The sequence below is a fragment of the Mastigoproctus giganteus genome, chromosome 7 (genome assembly GCF_048544385.1).
Source record: "Mastigoproctus giganteus isolate SK-2022 chromosome 7, ASM4854438v1, whole genome shotgun sequence".
Taxonomy (NCBI): Eukaryota; Metazoa; Arthropoda; class Arachnida; order Uropygi; family Thelyphonidae; genus Mastigoproctus; species Mastigoproctus giganteus.
Genome location: NC_143581.1, coordinates 82,069,452 through 82,090,549, shown reverse-complemented (window position 1 = coordinate 82,090,549; position 21,098 = coordinate 82,069,452). Strand labels below are relative to the sequence as shown.

The window sequence follows — 21,098 nt, the reverse complement described above, 5'->3', positions numbered from 1 at the left end:
TTTTTTGGCTGGTACAGCACAAGCCTCAGGCTTCCTGGCACCATATGGCTAATAATAATGATAATGACAAAGTCATAGCTTTTTGATATGACAGAAAGTGGTATGAGTACATTATTTATCAGGATTAGAATGAGAAACTGAGGGAACTCAGATACAGCGGGACTGGGTGCACGATAAACAATTTGAAGATGTGTTTGACGTCTTAACAACGAGCTCCACAAATCGTCTAGAATCGAAACAGGCTCGCACAATCCCACAACAGCATATTCCAATTTCAGCAAATTCACAGCCTCTTCGCCCATGTAATAACTGTTCAGATACACTTATAGGTTCCGCAGTGATACTGATCATGTAGTCTCAGCTTCTCTGTCACCTACTTGTAGTACCTACACCTCCTATCTTCACGCAATCAAGATGATTGCGTATCAGAAATCTGCCAACTTAGTAGATCATAATAATACAGTGTAAGTGCAGTAAACATAAACCCCTATAAGTATAAAACTAATACATCTCACGAAAAATGAAAAAATGGTTATGTTTTGTTGAACCCCAGGGCATGCTAGAATTCTGAGAAATGGTCAAGCTGCCCAAATCCACCCATGAAGATCATGTACTAACCATATTAACTTAGTAAGCCCATACGCATAATAAGCACCTTCAAATCAAACAGACAGGATGAAAAGGTGCAATTTGCAAGGGGTGTGTCTCTCACTGTTATTACTACCTACTCAAGTTGAAATGCCTCCTTCCTGACTATCCTTCATAATAAAGTTCTTAATTCGGCTTTTTTTATCCCTTTTAGTGCTGCAAAATTCAATGGAACTGAACTTATTCATTTTATGAGTCATCTGCATCATCTTTCAGAACCACATAACTAATCTCAAATTAAAACTGTTATATGAATAATATACCCTCACATCTTTACGATTGGCATTCTTCTATATCGTGTGAAAAATGGTAGGATATTCTTATCTAGATAGGTGGAGCTCATGGTCATTCCCAACGCACACACACACATACACTGTGGCCGAGTTAATCAGTCTCGTAGCAGGCTGCGTGTTTTTTGGAAAACTTGGAAGTTTTATTCAGAAAAAAAAAAATCAAAACCTACCACAAAACAAATGCAGTTTAACTGATACAATCAGGTGACATTTAACGCCCTTGGCTTCCTTGGGTTAAAGTAAAAACAACGCCACATTAAAGATTAAATTCATATAATTAACTATAGCGAATACACAAATTATGGTTATCTTTTGTGCCTGTTATTGTAGCTGTTATATGGATTTAATTTCGGTTTATTGGCACAGGGTACTAGTAAACGGAAATTAAATCCATATTCAGCTAGCAGAACGAACCCTATCCGTTCTATTAATTTCATCATTTTCAAATTGCTAATCGAAAATGATAGTTCCAGTCTCGCTCTACTAGTGACTTTTCTAGGTTGAGGTTACTGCAAATAACATCAGACCAGCTGGTGTTAACATCGAACCAGCTACTTAAACTAGTAAATTTATATTGAGCTTTTCAAGGTAGTCCATAATTTAATAAAGGATGATTTCCAGATTAAGAGATAGGGGTCTTCGAATATCAAACATCTTGTTGGGATTAAGCTGATATAATATACGTTTAGGGACATCTTATTCGGGTATTGAATTAATCGAGAACTATGAGAAAATTTAAATCTTTATATATTGTGTTTTCATTTAATATGTAGCTTCATTTAATGTTTAATATCGTGATTGAAACATTACAGTTTCAAACACGATTTGGCAGTAACGTGCAAAAAGGTAGGTCACGTTGCCATGGTCCAAATTTCAACATTGCGAAATACTATACCTCGAATCTTCTCCAATGCAAGACTGTAGAAGGTGGCAAGTACCATTTTAATGTAATTCTCTTTCTGGAGTTACTGAACCAGAACCGTTGGCAAGGCACTCTGATATCCTAAGGGGACTGAACCTATATTACTTGCCAAGGATAGAAGACGAACGATATTCACACATTCCTGAGTGTTTTTTTTAATACGCTGCATGTGCAGATTTAAACTAATTGTACATAATGTCAGTTTTGGTTGAGTCTTTGCGTATTCAAGATTTTCAGATAACTTTAAGAAAAATGGCCTTTTTCTTTAAAGTGCAGGGTTATCTAGTTTGAATTCTTTATGTTTATGAAAGTATTTCGCTTGTAGCACCCTCCCAATCCAGGATAGAACTACCCGGACAGTCTAGAAAGTTTTCTCCGGATTGACAAAGTGAGCTTAGCTTTTCGGTTGTTTAAGATTTTCATTCTGTGCTCTTTAGTTTATTTTGGTCTTTTAATATTTAAATTGGCTTTTTCTTGGATGTAAAATTATTTATTGATTTTGTTTTACTGAGTTTTAAATTTGCGTTATTACCAACCTATATATATATATAGATAGTGGTTGCCTTCCCTTCTCTTCCACATTCTTATTTACATATTATATTTATTTGAGTGGTTTGTTCTTTCATTTATTTTTTTTAATAATATTTATTATAATTTATTGTTTATATTACTAACAGATATGACAATGAGAAGGAATTTATCTGGCAGCCTTCCAGCCTGATCAAGAGAATTATGGAACAAGAAGCAACGGCTCAAAAATTGCTAAAACATCAAAATCTTTACAGAGTTAACCAGTGATCTGTTGGATCAAGAAAAAGATATTAGATCATATTATCTGAAGAATTTAAGACGTTTTTAGTGGCTGTATCTTAGTTCTTCGAGGGGGTTACTCTTAAAAGAACTCCATATAGTGGTATTCCAAAGTCTGATAATATCTTCAGGAAACAGAAAGGAAGAGTGGACTTAAACGTGCAATTCCAAATAAAAATAGGAAATGAACTGAACGCAGTGAATTAAAGACAGTGCTAGAAAGGACCGAGGTGCTAGAGACTGAAGATAAAATTTTTAAAGAAGAAAACCTCAACTAATTAAGTAATCCCCAACCCCTCCCAGAATCTTAAGCAGGCAAAGTGAGAGAATGAAAGTTCCTTAGATGACTCCTTTTCCTAAATGGTGGGATTTCCGAAATTAAAAGAAGCTAAAATAAAGATGTAAAGTTTGTTTTTTATTAAAGGAAGAGTATAATATATCTCGTCTTGTGATAGAACAAATATAGGATTATTGGGAATGAACTGGAGGAAGTTTCCTTAAAAATATCGTCATTGAAAATAAAGATTTAAATGAAAACTTGAAGAAAAGAAACAAATGGTTAAGAAGGAGGTGATTCCTAAAAGAAATACTTTGAAGTGATTAAAGAAAAAAATTAAATTAAGTGAAAAAGTCTCGAAGTAATGTTTATATGAAGGCGTGGACTAATAAGTCTAAAGATGGTGAGGAAGAGAAATCTGACCTTTTAACTGTGGTAAAGCCACTCCTGAAGATATCGAATATATTAGGACCGTGAAGGATTGTTACAAAATTAAAGATCTTGGTCTGAATTTTGTGGTTCCGAAACGACCTTATCCTAAGTTGAATGTGTTTGATGTAAGAATTTAAAGGAGGAGTTCATGAACAAGTTGTGGAAAAAGAATCTTAAGGGGCTCAGTGTCACCAAAGAAGTGATCTACAGAGTGTTAATATGATTTCTATAAATAAAATGAAAAATGAAGAATTTAATAATTGGATAATTCAGGTTAGTAGACACTTATCTAAAAAATATTGGAAAAGGATAGATTGTTAGTTAACTGGTCTTCTTGTAGAATTAAGAGTATTCTTACTTTATTCAATGCTTTAAATGTATACATGTTTCCAAGTACTATCGGAACTCCGTTTAAGGCCATTTTTACAAAGACTGCCAGTCTTTAAACGTCCCCCCCTGCCTGTGCCAAATGCAAGAATAAAGGCATAGCCTCTATCCATTCAGCGATCGACAAAGATTGCTCAGAAAGAGTAAAGGCATTGCATTCAAAAGCGACCAAATTATGCATAAACAAGAATGGAGGATGTCAATCATCAAAATCAGTGGTCAGAGAGCGAGAGAAGTTGTAGATGAGCTGACAAAGCTCATGGAGAAGGGCTTGGACCTCTAGCAAATGTTTATGGTAATAAAACTAAGAGGTGCTCCTCCAGATACCGAGTTTTCCACGCAGGAAATAATCCCCAAGCAGCTATTGTTGTCAGGAATGGGGAATACACAGCAACCCAACTAATATTATCATATTTGCATTGGGTTTGCTGTGAAAATAATTGTAAATAATTTGATGAGTTTTTATTTCGTGACATCATATTGTCATTTTACTGATTTTGTTGAACATTATATCCGGTATGCGCAAAAGGTTTGACACTTGCTTTGAGGTTTAATCCTAGCATTGTATTCTAATGCGCTCGGTGGCAGCCAGGGTTCTATTGATAGAAGAATTGAGTTCGAATTCTTCTCCACCTCAGGGTGCAGAATTCTCAAAGATCCTACTCAATTTCCTACTTTTTCCTCTATCCGTGGGGACTTGTTCATTGACGTTACGGCTTGTTCAAAATCAGCTCCAGAGTATGTTAAGAATTGGTATGTAAAAGAAGGCGAAGAGTAACCAAACGAGGACGAGTACGAATAACCATATTTATCACTTTTTATTTTCTTTTCTGTTGAATATAAGGAGACCTGTAGGTATTCTATTAAATCTACCAAACTAGAAGATTTTGTTAATAATTCATCCAGAATTAGTATGAAGTTATCTCATACTAATCTGGATGCTTAGTATGAACTAACTGCTAAAGGGAAAGTAGGATAACTTTCAGATGTAAACGTAGCCAGCATACGGTACCACGGTGGACAAACGAATTCTCAACTGTGAGATGCAGAACGAGGGAGCAGAAAGAAGTACAAAGTGCAAAACGGCTTGGTCTTGGCAGACCTGGTTGAATATAATAATAATCTTGGAAAAAGCTATTGCAATTTAATATTATTTTTATAAATCCGTTTATTTAATAAACGTAAACTGGAGTGAGCCTTTAAGTATTTTTTTTTATACTGTATAGTCAGAGTAATGCAGATTTCTGGTCTTCTGTTTACAAGTTTGTTACTGATAAGGTTCCATTTCGTGATGTTACACTCGGTAATGGATAATTGATAGATGAGACCATGGAATAGAAGCAATCTATTAAACGAACTCGTGGGCAGCACAGTTGATATAATCGCCGCCCTCCCCTCACCGGGTGGAAAATATCTGAGCTTGAATCCCATAGATGACCTAAGGAGTTTTTATGGGCCTTTGTCAGAACGTTGCTGAGTTAGTTGGTCTCAGGCGAAGAGAGCATGTTTCTTCTCTCCCGGAAACTCGGGTTGGTTTTTTGTCCAAAAAATAGCAAAGCTCCCACAGAACACACGCAATTTACAGACATTTTGTACGGTGCGATATCACCTAAGTTAAAAAAAACAATAATCCATTGCTGTTGTATTACCGGAACCCTTTCCTATATATGTACGAGATATAGACGTTAATGCTACCTGCGCCTTCGCGGATAGCATTATCGGGGTTCGAACTCTGGCCTTTTTCACCGACCTCCCAACGTAAAATACCAGAGTTCAACTTCCGTCAATGACGCGAGAATTTTTATGGACATTCTTCACAATGTGGCTGAACTATTCGGCCTAGGGCGAAGGTTGCGTGGTTTTCCCTCCCAGAAACTCCAGTTTTCAATGGAACAGAACAAACGCAATTTACAGACATAATATATTTGGCACAATATGATTTGAGTTGCTGATGCGCCTAACACAGGAATATTAGGTTTGAAATTTTAAATGATGTTCTGTTGATACCGAAAAATCTCTCTTTTCTGTTGGAGGTTACGAAAAGCTTTAGAACTTGTGAAATATGACGGGCCCTGCTGGTATTGATTACCTTGGAGTCGCTGGTTATTAAGAGATGCTGCCAACTCTTGCCAGAGATTATTCTTAGACGTGTTTAATACATGTCTCGCTGATGAGGGCTGCTTACCCTTGGTTTGGAAACGTTTCCCCCCAACTCCCGAAGAATCCAAAGAAGTCACCTGTATAGCGCAAATTATAATTTGTCCTTCTGGATTATTTCCATTTATTTTTTTCAGACTAGAGTGGTAGTGAGAAGGAAACAACTGAATGAAGAAATTAAGATTGAAAGGGCTGTCGCCTTAATGACTCTTTGGAAGGTGTTTGGGTCATTGCATATGCTGATTACTTAGTTTTTTTTTCTTTTGTTTCTGGACACTAGGAATCAAACTGAAAAAGAGCAACTATATCCATGAATGATCTTAAGGGATGGAGTGCTACTCACAAGTTAGTTATTTCGGAGAAAAAACAGTATCTGTATTTGAAAGGTATGCTGAAACCTTCTCGCTCTCCTGTTGTTATATCTGGAGATATCTTTATGTACGTGTTGTCTTACGTACAGCAGCATCTAAACCTTAGTTCAACTCCATCTAGGCATCTTTATGTGCGCCAGATAAAATCTCTGTGATTAGTGGCAACTTTTTTTTTACGGAGCACATTAAATAACTTAAAAATAGAATTAACACACCGCACGCCAAGCTAAAGAGAGTTATTAGAGCTGAAAGGGAGACGGGGTCAAAGGAAGTAATTTGTGTTTACTGTTTGAAAGCTCGTTTCAAGAGCTATACCTCCGGAGCTTTTGAATTACGGTGATTAATTCTGTGATTACGAAGCGTTTGCTTTCTGTTCAGATTCGCTCTTTTGGGTATACCCTGTGCCCGTAAAATTGTTTCCACAGATGCACTTTAGGGCTTAGCTGATAAGGTACCAGCTAATCCGCTTGTTATACGTGCAGGTCTGACGTACGTTGCTAAGCCAAGCACCCCTTAGAAATCTTGGGGGGTCGGCTGATGCTCAGCCGACGGAGTCGACCGTGATCATATCGAACTCAACCATATTAAGAGGGATTTGAATAAGGAATTGATTCAAACACAGTAGCGACGCTCTGGTATAAATCTGACAAGAGAAGAGAAAAGGAAGAAATAATCCGTTCTTCCTTCCCCTTTTAGATAATGTAAAATATAATACGTAACAAATTTTCAAAAAAGGTTATTGTTTATCTATATTTCTAGCTTTTTTAATATAAATTGGTTATTTCTTTCCGAATATGACCATAATTTTTGCATAGCACCACTGGTAAGTCTAATAATGAAAGAAAAATAAATACGCAAGCCTACAAACACATTCTATGCGTTATTTGATCTGGAGACAATGAGGAATGTGGTACCATCCCTCCAGCATCAGAGAAAGGGACACTTAACGATGGAGGCAGTGTTCTCGTGTGGGCCAGAATAATGATCAATGGCTGCACCCCTCTTCATATTTTTGATAGGGGAACCTCGAACCCTATGTGCGTGTGCCCAGATTTTCTTTTCGTGCATGACAACGTTACTGCATTTAGAGCTCAAGTGGTGGACGTATATGTTGAAACTGCAGTTATCCAATGACTGCCATGACCAGCACGATCCACAGACTTAAATCCCATCGAACATGTGTGGGATGCCCTTGGGCGTATTACACGCCGACAGCCAACTCCTCTGTCACTTGTTGAGCTAACGTTTGCGCTGGTGGAAGAATGGGATTTGTTGCCACAGAATTTTATAGACATTCTTATATCGAGCATGGTTCACCGCTGCCGTACCTGATGTCCTGTGACGATATTTTCGAGCATCTTGTATCGAGTTCTGTAATGCGACTTGTTTTAGTAATTCCTATACAATCCCTATAAATGCCCCTTATACTTCTCGCTGTCTCCTCATTTCGTCATTATTCTATGGTACACAACCATATTAAAGTTTATCCCGCTTCATCGCAAGCTGCACGAATTACACCACGTTTTCTACGTGTTCTGTTAATTTTGTCGAGTACTGTCTCTCGCGTTTCTTAACAGTGTTTAAATTTTAAAGATAACGTCGTTAATAAACTTTGCAAGTAAACAACAAGTTTAAAAAATTACAAAAAGTAGAAACACTCGTCAGATGAATGACAAAAAATATATACTTAACACGTGCATCTAAAAGTTTGTGTCTTTTTGTGGTCAGGTATTATCAACTCGAACTAAGAACCAGATATAGTCGCCCATCACATCTTCGTTTCATCTTCCTTGGTAATACTACTCCATTGCCTGATTTGGTCTGAAAATATCCACGTGAGATTTCAAGTAATGGAGTTTTATTGACATTCTGCATCCCATTTGTCCGTAGTTTTCAATAATCTTACTAGTTCTTGGTAATTCACTCTGAATGTTACCAAGAAAACCATTCATTAAAAGGCGAAAGACTGCCAGGCATTTCGTTTCGCATTAATGATTGTCTTCCAGTTGTACTGAATCCTAATCTACTTAACTTACGGGAAAATAAAATGCCACGTTTCACTTTTCTATTGACAATATTAGAAACATAGATTGTATATGTTTGAAGGTGTCACCTTGAGAATCCAATGCTTTGACACATTCTTTGACCAGTCCTAGCTAGACTAGAAGCGGTGGAAGAGGACTTTGTTTCTTGGAACAACGGACTATTTACTGCATCGTGTACATAGGCTGCAGCTCAATTCTGGCAGACTACCCTTCTCCTGTAGTGTTACTCTTACTGTCTTGCTGTTTCAGAATCAGATAAAGCAAGAGAACTTAGTGAAATCATCTTGCAAACCCAGAAGGAACTTCAGCATCTTTCAGTCCCCCTCTGGCATCTTATCTATACTGGCCATACTTGATCTTCTCTAACTCATTTCCGTAGTAGTCTTTACGGTGAATAGAGTGTGCACCAGGAATCTACGGGCGTGTATTCCCACTGTGAAGCAACGCACCTTTCAAACTTTTACTTGAACAATAAATACCGATGAAATCAAAAAAAGCATAAGTACTCTGAAAAAGTGTAAAAACGTGCATAGGTGGCATGTCTTTTTCTGATGTGTAGATTTCCTTCTTTTAAACGAGGTCACGAGCTCTGCAATGCATTTAATCCCTCATCAAAGTCCCTCATCAAGTTATACAATTCTTGCTGGTTAGAGGAATGTGGCTTTACTTGAAGAAGCCTGATTTAAAATCCCAGTAATCCTGTTCACCAGATTCATCATCTAATTCTGAAGACTCTTCTCTGGAAGGTGGATTGGTAATTAGCAGGCCTTTGTTGTGTGATACTGGAGCAATGGAAAAGGTAGTCGAATGGTATTTTATTTTGGAATACCCTACAGCCTCGTCATGATTGGCTGTGGACTCTCTCCGTGTTCGAGGTATAGCAAAAGACGTACACTTAAGCCTACCATGAGACTGTTCCTCTAATGTTGATCCACAACTTCTCTTGATCGCCAATAAGTATTCCAAAATTGGCTCATATGCACTGCAAAACTACGTGCCACATGATTTCATGCTTCACCCGCTTCGGAGTAGTATAAAATCCACAAACATTACAGAACTAATCTAGGAATTAGTTCTGTGATGGGGAACCTGTTGTGGAGAACCAGAGACTGGTCTCCATAGTAATCTAGTATAACTACTATGTGGATCTGAGGGTCCGACTTTGAGAGGCAGACTTGTAGTCTCAGTGAAGCTAATTTATGCATTTTGTTCTCTGAAAAACTGTATATTAAATATTTTAATACTTATGTGAGAAGTATTTCAGAGGAGAATTCATTTGGCCGAATAGAATATCTGCCTCTTCATGGATTTTCCTGCCCAAGGGCTAAGAGTTGCGAGCTCTTCTAAGAATTATGATCTGACTTGACTATTTAAAGCTTTTATGTTGCATGTTTATTGACTTGTTAATTTAATTACCTTTTGTAGAGAATATGGTTAATTTTATTGAATATATTAAGTGTATTAATTTGCTTAATTGTGCATTCACTAATATATTTTTAATGTTTTATGATTTTCTAAGTGTTTCAAATTTCGTTTTAATATTTGAAGTTATTTTAATAGTGAAATGAATTATGAGTCCCGTCTGGAATCGGGCAATAATAACTTCAGCTGTAGATCGCTTCCAAAACTGTAAAAAAACCGTTTGCCATTCACCAATCATATCGTGTTTAATCTCCAGTCGTTAGGTTTTATTTCCAACTACTTTATATCACAGAAAAGGTTACTTAAAATTTAGTAGGGCTTTTAGGGAAAAAAAGTTAACGTATTTTGATGACTCTGAGAATTATCTATCTACAGGTCCCTCCTACATGTGGCAATTAGCCACATAAACAAGGTAGTTACATAAAGACGCTTTCCCTTGCCTTTTATATTGCACAGGGTAGGACCAGCCATATATACAAATGATAAAGCAGGGATTCTTAGTGCCAACTACTAAAGAATTATAGCTTCCTCTGCTGCACTGATCAGGCTGTCTACATCCATCACAGTAAGCCAAGCTTACGACAAAACCACAAGTCTTATTTACGTGCAGGAGCTCTGGAAGTAAGGGCACTTTGCGGCGCCCTAGGGTAACCTGTCTCGTTATAGGCTTGGAAGTCTTCCCTACCTCGTTTTAAGGCAGCGTTAGCTTGTTACAAATATCCGTCGCAAATTGTGGTGGTGGTGGTGTGTCCATTAGACTGTCTGTCTTCAGTTCGTTCTAGAAGACTTGATCCTTGCTAAGAACACGTCAATGGTGTATGCATGCTGAATATAATCTGCGTGTTCAAAATTCGGAAAGCAAATGCGAAATTAGATCAACTAAAAAACTCAACATCTACCATTTAAAAGTTCTTTGCGTAATTTGCCCCTTTATTAACCTTGTTATTGCAAAAAGTGCAGTTGAACAAGAATTATTACTAAAATGCATCACTCTGGAGACTTGTAAACAGATAAAACACAATCTGAGGACTATCAAACGTCGAATAAATGGCATTCACATCATACAGAAACGAATAAAAGAAGAAAAACTACTAGAGTTATTTTTTTTATCTTACTCATAGTTCGAAAAGTGAGGGCTAGGTGAAAATGGCGCTGCTCACTGACGCCAGACATTGTAGTAATAAATTAGAAGATCCTATTTATTTCAAATACAGTTCGTGTTGTGGCTATCGGGTCCGAAATGGGAAAGCAAAGTACAAAGCAAACAGATCCTAGCAGGTGATACAGTGGTTACCAATGTCCTTCCACACCATATGGAAAATTCCTGGGTTCGAATTGGTCAAGACGAGAATTTTTAAGGTTTTATTTATTTTTGTTCACGTCATGGCCGAGTTAGTTGGTCTTTGGCAAGGGTTGTATGTCCCAAACAGCAAAACAGACAAGCCAATCACAAAATACATACAATTTACAGGCAAAGTAGCCTTTCTTTCCATTCATTCTGACCAGATTGTTTGCTCGCCTTGTCATACTTTTCAATGTTGTCTCTCAGTTCACTGCAGAGTGAACAATCGTGAAATAATCCTTATACGCCTCCCAAACTTCCTTTTAATGACAGTAAGGCAACACGATCTCTCATCCGTGAGGATTAAGAGGTACATTTTTTCCCCGAAAAATAATTTCTTTGAATTGTGCTATGGTTCTTTCAAGTTTTCTTGCACATATAGTTGTTAACATATATAAAGTGTAATTTGTATAATGTTTTCCAGTAATAGAAATAAAATGCCCTCCAAGAAGTCGGTTGTTGGACCTGACCAATTTCCCTCTTCGTTATAAAAATCTGCAGCAACCCATTTATGATTGGTCTCTTGCTGTATATTTTCAAAAAAAAAAAAAAAACAAAAACCTGAAACCGGCCTGTTTCCAACAATGTGGAAACGAAATACTGTGAAGCCAGTTCCAAAGACGAAGAACCTGAAATCTCACAAAGATTTCAGACCTGTAGCAATAAGCTGTACCTTGTTAAAAACATTCGAAAAACACATATACTCCGACAATCCCTGATCACTGCTTTTACCATAAGCCTGCACACAGTGATCACTAAGAGATCGACAACCACCAGTCTTGACACTCTGATCAGAATCCAGGAGGTCCTCAACAATAAAACCCAACTGAACATCGTATTCCTTGACATCAAGTCTGGCTTTGACAGAGTTACTATCCCGGCTATTCTTAATATTATGCAAACCTGTTTAAACATCTATTTAAAAATTCTTCTGACTTTGATAGTCATCTTTCAGGAGAGACACCTTTCCGTCACCCGCAATCAATTTCTCCTTGAATACGACACTAAAAGAGGAGTCTCACAAGGTGGGTTGTTTGCTCTCACACTTGAGCCCTTTCTTTTCATTCATCATGATATGCTATCGTATGCAGACGACCTCAAGCTCTTGATCTATTCTGATGAACCAAATCATGAAATTAGACAAGCTATTCAATCATTAGTTGATTTACAGATCTACTTTAACTCAATTGGCTTCCACATTAAATCGATTCAAATGATATTTACGAAGAGAAAACAGAAGAATGATATACCTGGAACAAAACAACCATCTCGAGGTCAGTGATGCTTTCTGACCTGGAAGTTATCCCGTAGAAACATCACTTCCCTGTCAACTCATAACGAAGGAGAATGACACCCCCAACATCTCCAGAGTTCTGACAGACCCTCAAGAAGAAGGAAAGAAACATTGCACCGTAAAGGCCAATGGCGATCTAATCTCAATAATCTCAAACACTTCTTTCTAGCCAATACAGTTCCCTCTGTTCAAGATGTGCAACTCCAAGAAATACAGACCTTGTCACAAACATTCCAACTCATCCAATTCTAATAAACAACCTACCATTGAGATTTTCCTAATGATTAACTGTAATGCTATGTAACATAATGTGTATAATGTATGTAGTGCTCAATCAATACAAATCAATATATTAATGTTAGTCAAAACAGCTATGAAACGTGTAAATCTCCTAGTGCATTCGCTGTACAGGGGTTAACACTGAACAAATGCTAATAAATGTGCGAAACCTTCGCGAGAAGAAGAAGATCCTAGCAGGGTGGCACCCGGGATTCAAGGATGTAGTGAACCCTCGAATTTAGTGTACCGCCGCGCAGTTCAGAGGGAACCTTGGGCCACAACACCCTGTGCACAGGTAATATAGAAAACAATTCCTTCCATAACTTATATTCTGCTTCATATGAAAAGAGCAGTTCCACATGGATCGGTTTTGGATCCCTTGTTATTTTGCATCTCCCTGAACCACATGTTCTCAGCTTTAGTTGATAACGAGACTAGATACTTGAGTTACACGAATCAAGACAAGATGTTCTTGTATCCTTCCTACCTTATGAATACTTTGACCTTATTTGGTCGTCCTGGAGTGTGAATAGACTATTCATTTATTTTATTATACAGAGCTGGAAAGAAATACTAACACACTACTAAAGTGGATCAAGAACAGTTATTTAGATGCAAGCTTTGTAAAATGTTCTGTTATCTCATTTACAGATTATCATAAAACCACAGTCAGTCTCTATCAAAATCACTGAAATTCTCAAACTATAAACAGATTTACTCAAATATCTGATCTCGTTATAAGTTTTATAAGCCTACCAAATTTAATATTCACATTGCTGAAACTATCAAAAAGTTAACTGGAGTACGGAGTCTAACTAAATTCATATTTATTGAATTTCATAACAACAAAATGATGATGATACATCAGATGACCGTCCTTCTAATAATTGAATGCGAGTCTCAAGTTTATACGCCCGCAAAAAGCAACAGAAATAATTCAAAAAACTTGTTCAAATATCTATGTCACAGGAAAGGATTAAACTCGATTCTCATAATTATACTAATTGATATCATCAGTTAAAAACTTCTCACACTATCAGAGCTTCTGAATTTAAGCTTTTTTAAGAAAAATATTAACTGTAACTGCGATATTATCAGAGCTTCTATCCTTTACTGATATTAATTGTGATATCCGACCTTCAAGATATCAGAAGTCATTTAACACTGATCCGGTGAACAAAACCAATTGCGTCACTTTAATTAACTAGACCTTGACCTTTAATTAACCTTGGTGGTCACTATCTCACACACACACACAGCGGCTGCCACATATATTGCATTTCTGTAAATTTTCTCCCAAGATGTAAGAAATACCAGCATCAAGCAAATAAGGTTGTGATACCATTGTATTTTGTTAGTCCACCACGAGCTTTAATTACTTGTCTGGCCTGAAGTGTTATCAGATTTTTGATATAATCGCTGCTTGGTTCATACTACCAGATAAAAATAATGGCTTCTTTGCAATGTAATCTTTTTCTTTGCAATGTAATCGAAATTTAAAAATATATAATAAAAACTAAGCGACTATAAGGCGCCCCTTCCTCAATGAGTCACGTCAAACTTTCAACTTAATCCTTTCAACAGCTAATTATAACAAGATAGCAATACCGCAGTCGAATGGCTGAGGATGAGAGAGAGAGGCTCCCTCGATAGTTTCCAAAACGAGGTCAACAACTAAACAGGAACGACATGTTTCAACCACAAGTGGTCGATTGCATAAACTAAGAACAGCTTTTCATCCCGAGAAGTCAAACATTAAAATTGAAACATTACGAACTATGAGACGTCGTGTTTGGTAGTTTATGTAAACTACCCTGGATGACTGGTGTGGCTCAATCCGTGAGAGATGGACGTTTAACGCTTCTTTTATTTCATTCTCTTTTAACTTTCCTCACTCTTTTCACAAGTACACTCTCTCGTCTCCATTTCCTGTAAGTTAATCCATCACAGTGAATGAATTTCTAAACAAGAAAGAACTCTGAAAGAAAAATTTCTCCTCATTTTATAGTTATTAGTGGATTTTTATCCGCCTCTGCTCTTCTCCAGCGTTATTGTAATGGTCTCTGGAGAAAATAAAAACACCGTGTAAAGTGAAAACGCACGTGCCTGCCATGGGAAAAAAATAATAAAAACAAATGATGCACGATATAATTTAGGACGATTGCGAGCTTTTTTTTTTTTCGTTCTAGGTTACTCTAATATTTTTGATGGAGCACTCTATTTAACGTTCCATATTTCATCTCCAGTAACGTGGCATACTTCAGCACGCGTTAAATGTAAGAACCATAAGAAAAATTCCCTCCTGTAATTTAGAGATAGCGTGGAAATATTTACAGTAACCTAGGTGTTTTTAAAAAAAACAACAACTAAAACTTGAGATCTGTAGTTCAGTATTTAACACTAGATAAAAGACAGCTCGAATAATTACGTAGTATGAAAACATTTATGAATATTAACATTCCACAAAAGACCAGTATTCGCTCAAAAATCTATTGGGAACATTTCTCTCTAGAAAGATGTTTGAAAGCATGGTTCTGACAGAAACCATGCTTGATCCAGATCATGTCGCCTGCATTTTTTCGATTATTAATGGAATGTGGAGTTGGTACATCTGGATTATGTACTCCTCCAAGATAGCAGTGTAGGTTTCTGCATTCACCGTTCCGTTAATAAACTTAATTCGCCCCATCCCTTTGCTTGTTATGCATCCCCAGACCATCTGACCGGCGTTATGAAGTCAGGATTGGTATGCCTCCTATTTTCGTCTTCTGACATATCCTTCCCATCCGAGCCATACAGGTTGAAAATCTCTCAATAATTTCCAGGCTCTTGAAACCTTCTGCAATGCTGCTTTTAATCGCTGGAAGTATTTCAATGTTAATGCAAGAAATCCAACTGAAAACATAAATGAAAATACAACTTGTTGCCTTGTTTGTCGTCCTGATGACGTAATGTCCAAAATTTTTCTGGTTTTCAAGAACGCACGGTATTAACAGATGCTGCATTTTCTGGTTCATTCTTTATCAAGACTCTCCACAACTAAATCCTTCCTCCGCACAGTGCATCAACCAGCGACTTCTGATACCATTCCAGATTAACAGAATTATATCTAGAACTTGTTCCTGCTGATCTTGTTTTTGGATGGCATTACTACTTTTGTTTGACAGTACACCTTTTCTCTTTGTGGTCTACTTTGGGCAGCACTGCATAAAGACGTGGGCAGAGACATGGATAAAGCCTTTTTTTTTCTTCTTTTTTTTTTTTACTTTATGCTATTCTCTTCTTTATTTCTTCGTCTTCTGCTGTCCAGTCTCCTGGGAGTGTGTGCGTGTGCGTGCGTGCTGTTGCCAGCTTGCTGGCACGGGGTTCTTTTGAATGACGCCAAACTCGCTTTGGACAATCAGTGCGTGAATTTTGAAGTTGGCCATGGTTCATGCGTAGCTGTGGCCTGCCTCCCCGTGGTGTGGACGGGCACTGGGCAGGTTTTCCAGTTGGTCGCCTGCCTGGTGGCAGGACGACCAGGGGCAACTAAACAACACAACAACATGCACATTGCACAAGCGTAGTATTGCACACATTTCTGGCCTGTTGCAGTTCTCTGTGGTCATCACAGTGTTCAGAGGTGGAGTTAACTTTCTTTCAGGAGCCATTCCGGAAAAAGATACTATACATGTCTACATGCAGGTTGAATTTCGATTCGTCAGAAAAGATGACGGTGTCCCATTGCTCTTTTGTCCATGAAACATGCGTTTTAGCTCAAGCAAGTCGCTTCTTCCTCATTTGTTGGGTCAAAAAGGCTTCTTTTTGGGCCGATAGGTATGCAGACCACATTCCTAAAGCCGTCTTTGGATAGTTCGTGACTTGTTTCAACAGCAGAGGCCATCTCAAAGTCCGGTTTTAGACCAGGAGCACTAGCATGGCAATTACGAAGTTTGAAATATCTATCTTCGGAAGGTCTTCTCTTAATATCACCGATTTCACGCTTTAATTTCATCACCCGGGATACTGTTGACTGGTTGCAGCCTATTTTATCAGCGATAGCATGCGCAGAAAACCCTTCCTGGGACAGAGCAACGGCTACAATATTTTTTTTCTTGGTATCAACTGAACATATGGAGCCATGTTTATACCTCCGCAAAACAGGATACTAATGAGCGTGTATACCCTTTAAACGCCGTATTTATCGAAACGGCTGACGCAATTACTGTCTGATGCAATAGAAGCATTATGTGACGCAATACTTTTGCTTTGCGACAAAAAAAATGATTGCAATCAAACAATATCTTATACATTTCACTTCAAATGTTACTTTTTTTTTTAAAAAGGATGCAGTTTTTTTGTCCACCACTGTAATTCACGTTTAGTTTTGAAATACACAAAAGAATTATTCAGCAAATATTCAGTTGCAATTTGCTGAAGAATTCTTTTTTTAAGTAGTTCTTGTGGGGGGGGGGGACTCGTTTATTTTCTCTATATTTCTAATATATGTAAAACTACTACTTAACCGAATTCATAAGTAGAGAGTATTTTATTCTGATACAGTTATACCGGATTGTACTGACCATTTTAATGTTACGTTAAAAGCAATGAAAACAATTAAAAAAAGTGTTCTTTTATTATTTTATGAAAAATATATAAAATAACCGACTTAACCATTTTGTGTCTGTGATCCACATAATGAATCACTTTTTTGTTGTTATTTTTCCGAGCTCTATTTCCTTTTTTTTTTTATTGTGTCAAGTGACTCATTATTTAAATCACGAGACAGCATACAACAGATAAAAAAAATCTCGAAATATTAAAAAAAAATGTTAACATTTAGAAGCTAAATGCAAAAATATGGCCGTCATTAATAAATTTATTCCTCCATTTGTTTCACTCGCGTGAATTGTAACCAGGAGTGCTGTATATCAAGCTCATCCTGTAACTTAGTCATTACCAACGTTATCAGGAGGATTGCGTGACAAATTTTATGTTCTGCTCTGAAATGTGCGGGTCCAGTTTCTCTCATTCCCTTGAGTAAACCATAAATATTTATTTTGTTAATTCCTGCAGCGTTATGGGACATAAATGAGAGGGCAACATTCTAAATCTGATAGTCATATATCTCAAATGTTAAAAAAGTTTGAAAATCAGCCGATTTATTTTAAATTTAATTTTTGAGATTTTCTTTTAAGCTCCTTGCTAATGCCATTTTTAATCGGAATACGTACAGATATCTACCGCTCTGATGCATTGCGCAAAAATTGTTCCTTTAAAGGTTTTAGCCTTTTAACTTCAAAGGCGGATGAAAAACCTATCATATATATTTAATAGTTTTTATTATAAATATATTATTAGTTTTATTAATAAATCTTTATGGGAAAACCGAGTTGAGGGCTCGACTCAGATCAGTACAAATGGCATCACTCTAAAAACCTTCGTCCAGATTAGCCAGTCCAGTTTTTCGTCCAGTTTTTCGAGTCACGCTTATAGACATCAACTATATGGACCAATTTAAACCAGACTGTATATATTCTCATTTGTAGTTATTAGTCGAAAAAATCAAAATAAAACAGAATACTCATGGTACTCCCAATTCCACAAGATAATTCAATTCTGCTTTAAGCTTAGGCAGACTCAATGTCTCCACCAAGTGGATGGCAACGTATTCCAATGGTCGACAACGTGCTGCCCATAGATGAACTTCTTGAGATTGAATCTTCACTTATTCCTTGAGATTTTATATTTGTGACCACCAGTTTGTGTCTCAACTACGAGGAACAGATCTTCCTCATCTTTTTTACTCAATTCCTTCCTTGCCGCGCCTTCACTGTCAGATCTGCCCTTGGGTGGGTTTCACAAGAGGACAGCATATCTAGATACCAATAAACCATTACAGTGGAGCCCTTCAGACGGCGATAAATAATTGGAGTATCGCCCGGACTTCTGCCGCCAGAAACGCTAGCGGTATCTAGACGGATGATGTATTGTCGTTGGCTATTGCACCATCCACACGGAATATCCTGTCTCGATTACTTCGCACTCCACGCTCCTTCTGCAATTTTTCTATTCTTGTCGAAATTGTGATGGAAGAAGTCTTGACAACGATAAATTCAAATTGTACAGAGTGGCCCTCCTTAGTGGGAATAATCCCAGTGATTATTCTCACTAAGATATAGTTGGAAAAGATGAGTTAAGTGATAAGACTGAATGATGGTTACGGTTGGTATTCACAGTTAGTTGTTTGTTAGATAACACCAAGCCAAGCAAAATGTTGCTTTCGAATTGAAATCCTATCTTGATGATTCTAGAAAACCTGTCTTGACCTATGACATAATTGTAGGACAAAATTCGCTTGATGCTTTTGAAGTAGTTAAACAAGTTGTGGAAATGTAGTGTCTGTCAATCCAGTTGTAACTGCAGTTTGACCAATGAGGAAAGAAGCTAATTAACCTCTGAGGTTTTGATAATATATTAATATTTCAGGGTTAGGAGATAATTGCTGTGATCAGTTATTTATTGTTACTGTCGGCCTCCGTCTAGATTTATATTCTATGGCTTTAATAGTACATCAGATGGCCAGAGTGGCTGATTTAATATGGCGTCACCGTCTCAACGAATGATCAGGAATGAAGCATATTTTCTTTGTTGTAGTTTCAACTAACCTCAGCGTTTATATGGTAGAGCTCGAGCCAGATAATTTTCTGCATTTCACACTGTTACAACAGGTTCCAGTCTTGTTATAAAAACCTTTTTCTTTTAATCTTTTTGGTGGTATGGGGTTAAAATTACATAATTTGTATTCTATTAATAATTGACGCGTTATTAAGCTGTAACTGAAAGTTATTTGACTTACTGCAGTACTGATTCAGAGTAACCAAAGCTAATATGGGAGATGAGTAGTTGGAAGAAAGTATTCTACTGGTATTTTCCCCATTCTGGGAAGATCTTCTCAATGGTAATGCAGTAGTGTCATACAATACGTTTTGTTGTGGGGGCTTCTTTTTTTCTTAGATTGTTTGACAGTTATGGAATCAATTTCAAATTTATCCAGAAGATACTCCATTTGTTACATAATAAAGATAAAATGGAGCTGAAGTAGCAACTATATTAGCTACATAATTGACAGTGGCATCCTATAATTACTATCCAGAGAATCATTAAGATTAAGGCCAAGTGCTCAAGCAAAAGGGTTTAGAAATACACGCGCTTTGAGTGGTCATGATTCAAACCCGCATATCTACTAAATACGGTGGTGTTCTTATCTCTCTCTCTCTTTAGCTTGTGAACTCATCTGACCTTGTGACTTGGTACATTATAAACTAAGTTGTTTTTGTGCTATAAAAAAGCCAACCAACTTCTGACGTAATTTGGTCATCCCCGGAGTATTCACTGACTGCTAAATACGGTGCTGTTTCTTGTACCCTCACCCCCTTATGAACTCCTCTGACCGTGTGATTGCCCCGAATGAAAACAGAACTAAGTGCTACTCTAAGCAAAGTTAGTTGCTAAGAGTGACACTTATTAACCATTAATTCAAATTTATGACAATCCAGCAGTTCAGTAGAGGTGGGCAACTGAGATTAAGCAAATCGATAGCTATGTCAACAAATTATGGTTAAGCATGACGAAGTGATCTCTCAGTGACTAAGCCGGTGTTTAAGCCATAAGAAATGCCAAATTTCTTATCAGGCGCTTTAGATGGGGAAAAAAAATAACTTAAAACCATCTTTTTAACGATTATTTTTGTAACTCAAGGAGTCATCATAACGACTATTGAGTAACAACTTCTCTATGGGTGAACTCAGTGTGGTTAAGGGAAAGTGGAGCATTCATCACCAACCAGAAGTCGGTTTTGCGAAATCCAAAATAGGGATTAACAGTAAATAAAATAATTGAGAAGATCACTTTGCAGAGTGTGCTTCAGTAAAGTACCACTACAAGTTTTAATCCTCTCCGCAGTTATTTGTTTGTTCCGTATTAAATGCCCACAGTTGGTGCTGGTTGAAATTAAACTCTCCGCGCAACCGAAGGTTGTTAATATACGGATTTGCTTCAGAACGCATCTCACCAAATATACACGCGGCGTTATAATAAACATTTCAAGACAGTTATCTGATTGATTAAATCCAGCAGCATTCCCGACACAAGGGTCTTAATTCTGTAAGCTTAGAACAAAGGAAATTACCTGCGCGCTGCTGCAGATTCAAATTTCCTTATTATATATGGAGAGATATGCACAAGCTCCCAGAAGCAACGTTTCGTAAAATGTCTGCATTACTTTTAATCCTGTTAAATTACATTACGCCATGTTCATGACTTAATTCTGCCTCTAAAGTCCTTTACCAAGTCGCTAAAAGATAATATTTAGATGTACTGATTGATGGATTCGTTATTCTTTAGCACTGTATACGCAATGGATTTCTAAACAGTCTTT

The 21,098-nt window shown here is 37.2% G+C and overlaps 1 protein-coding gene across 4 annotated transcripts in view; it reads left to right on the top strand.

Moving 5' to 3' along the window:
* The window catches only part of LOC150083032 (uncharacterized), a 379,196-nt gene that overhangs the window by 258,822 nt on the left and 99,276 nt on the right, over positions 1-21,098 (top strand). Inside the window, exon 2 of one of the 4 annotated variants that reach the window (XR_016547160.1) lies at positions 2,541-2,717. The exons of 1 other annotated variant lie outside the window; for it this stretch is intronic. Coding sequence is in view for 1 of the 3 variants with exons in the window: in XM_090376986.1 (XP_090233112.1) it covers positions 3,602-3,655 (54 nt within the window). In the remaining 2 variants the exon portion in view is untranslated. Of the gene's footprint in view, positions 1-2,540; positions 2,718-3,533; positions 3,656-21,098 lie in introns of those variants that run through there. 2 more of the 4 variants (XR_016547159.1, XM_090376986.1) reach the window with 2 other exon arrangements.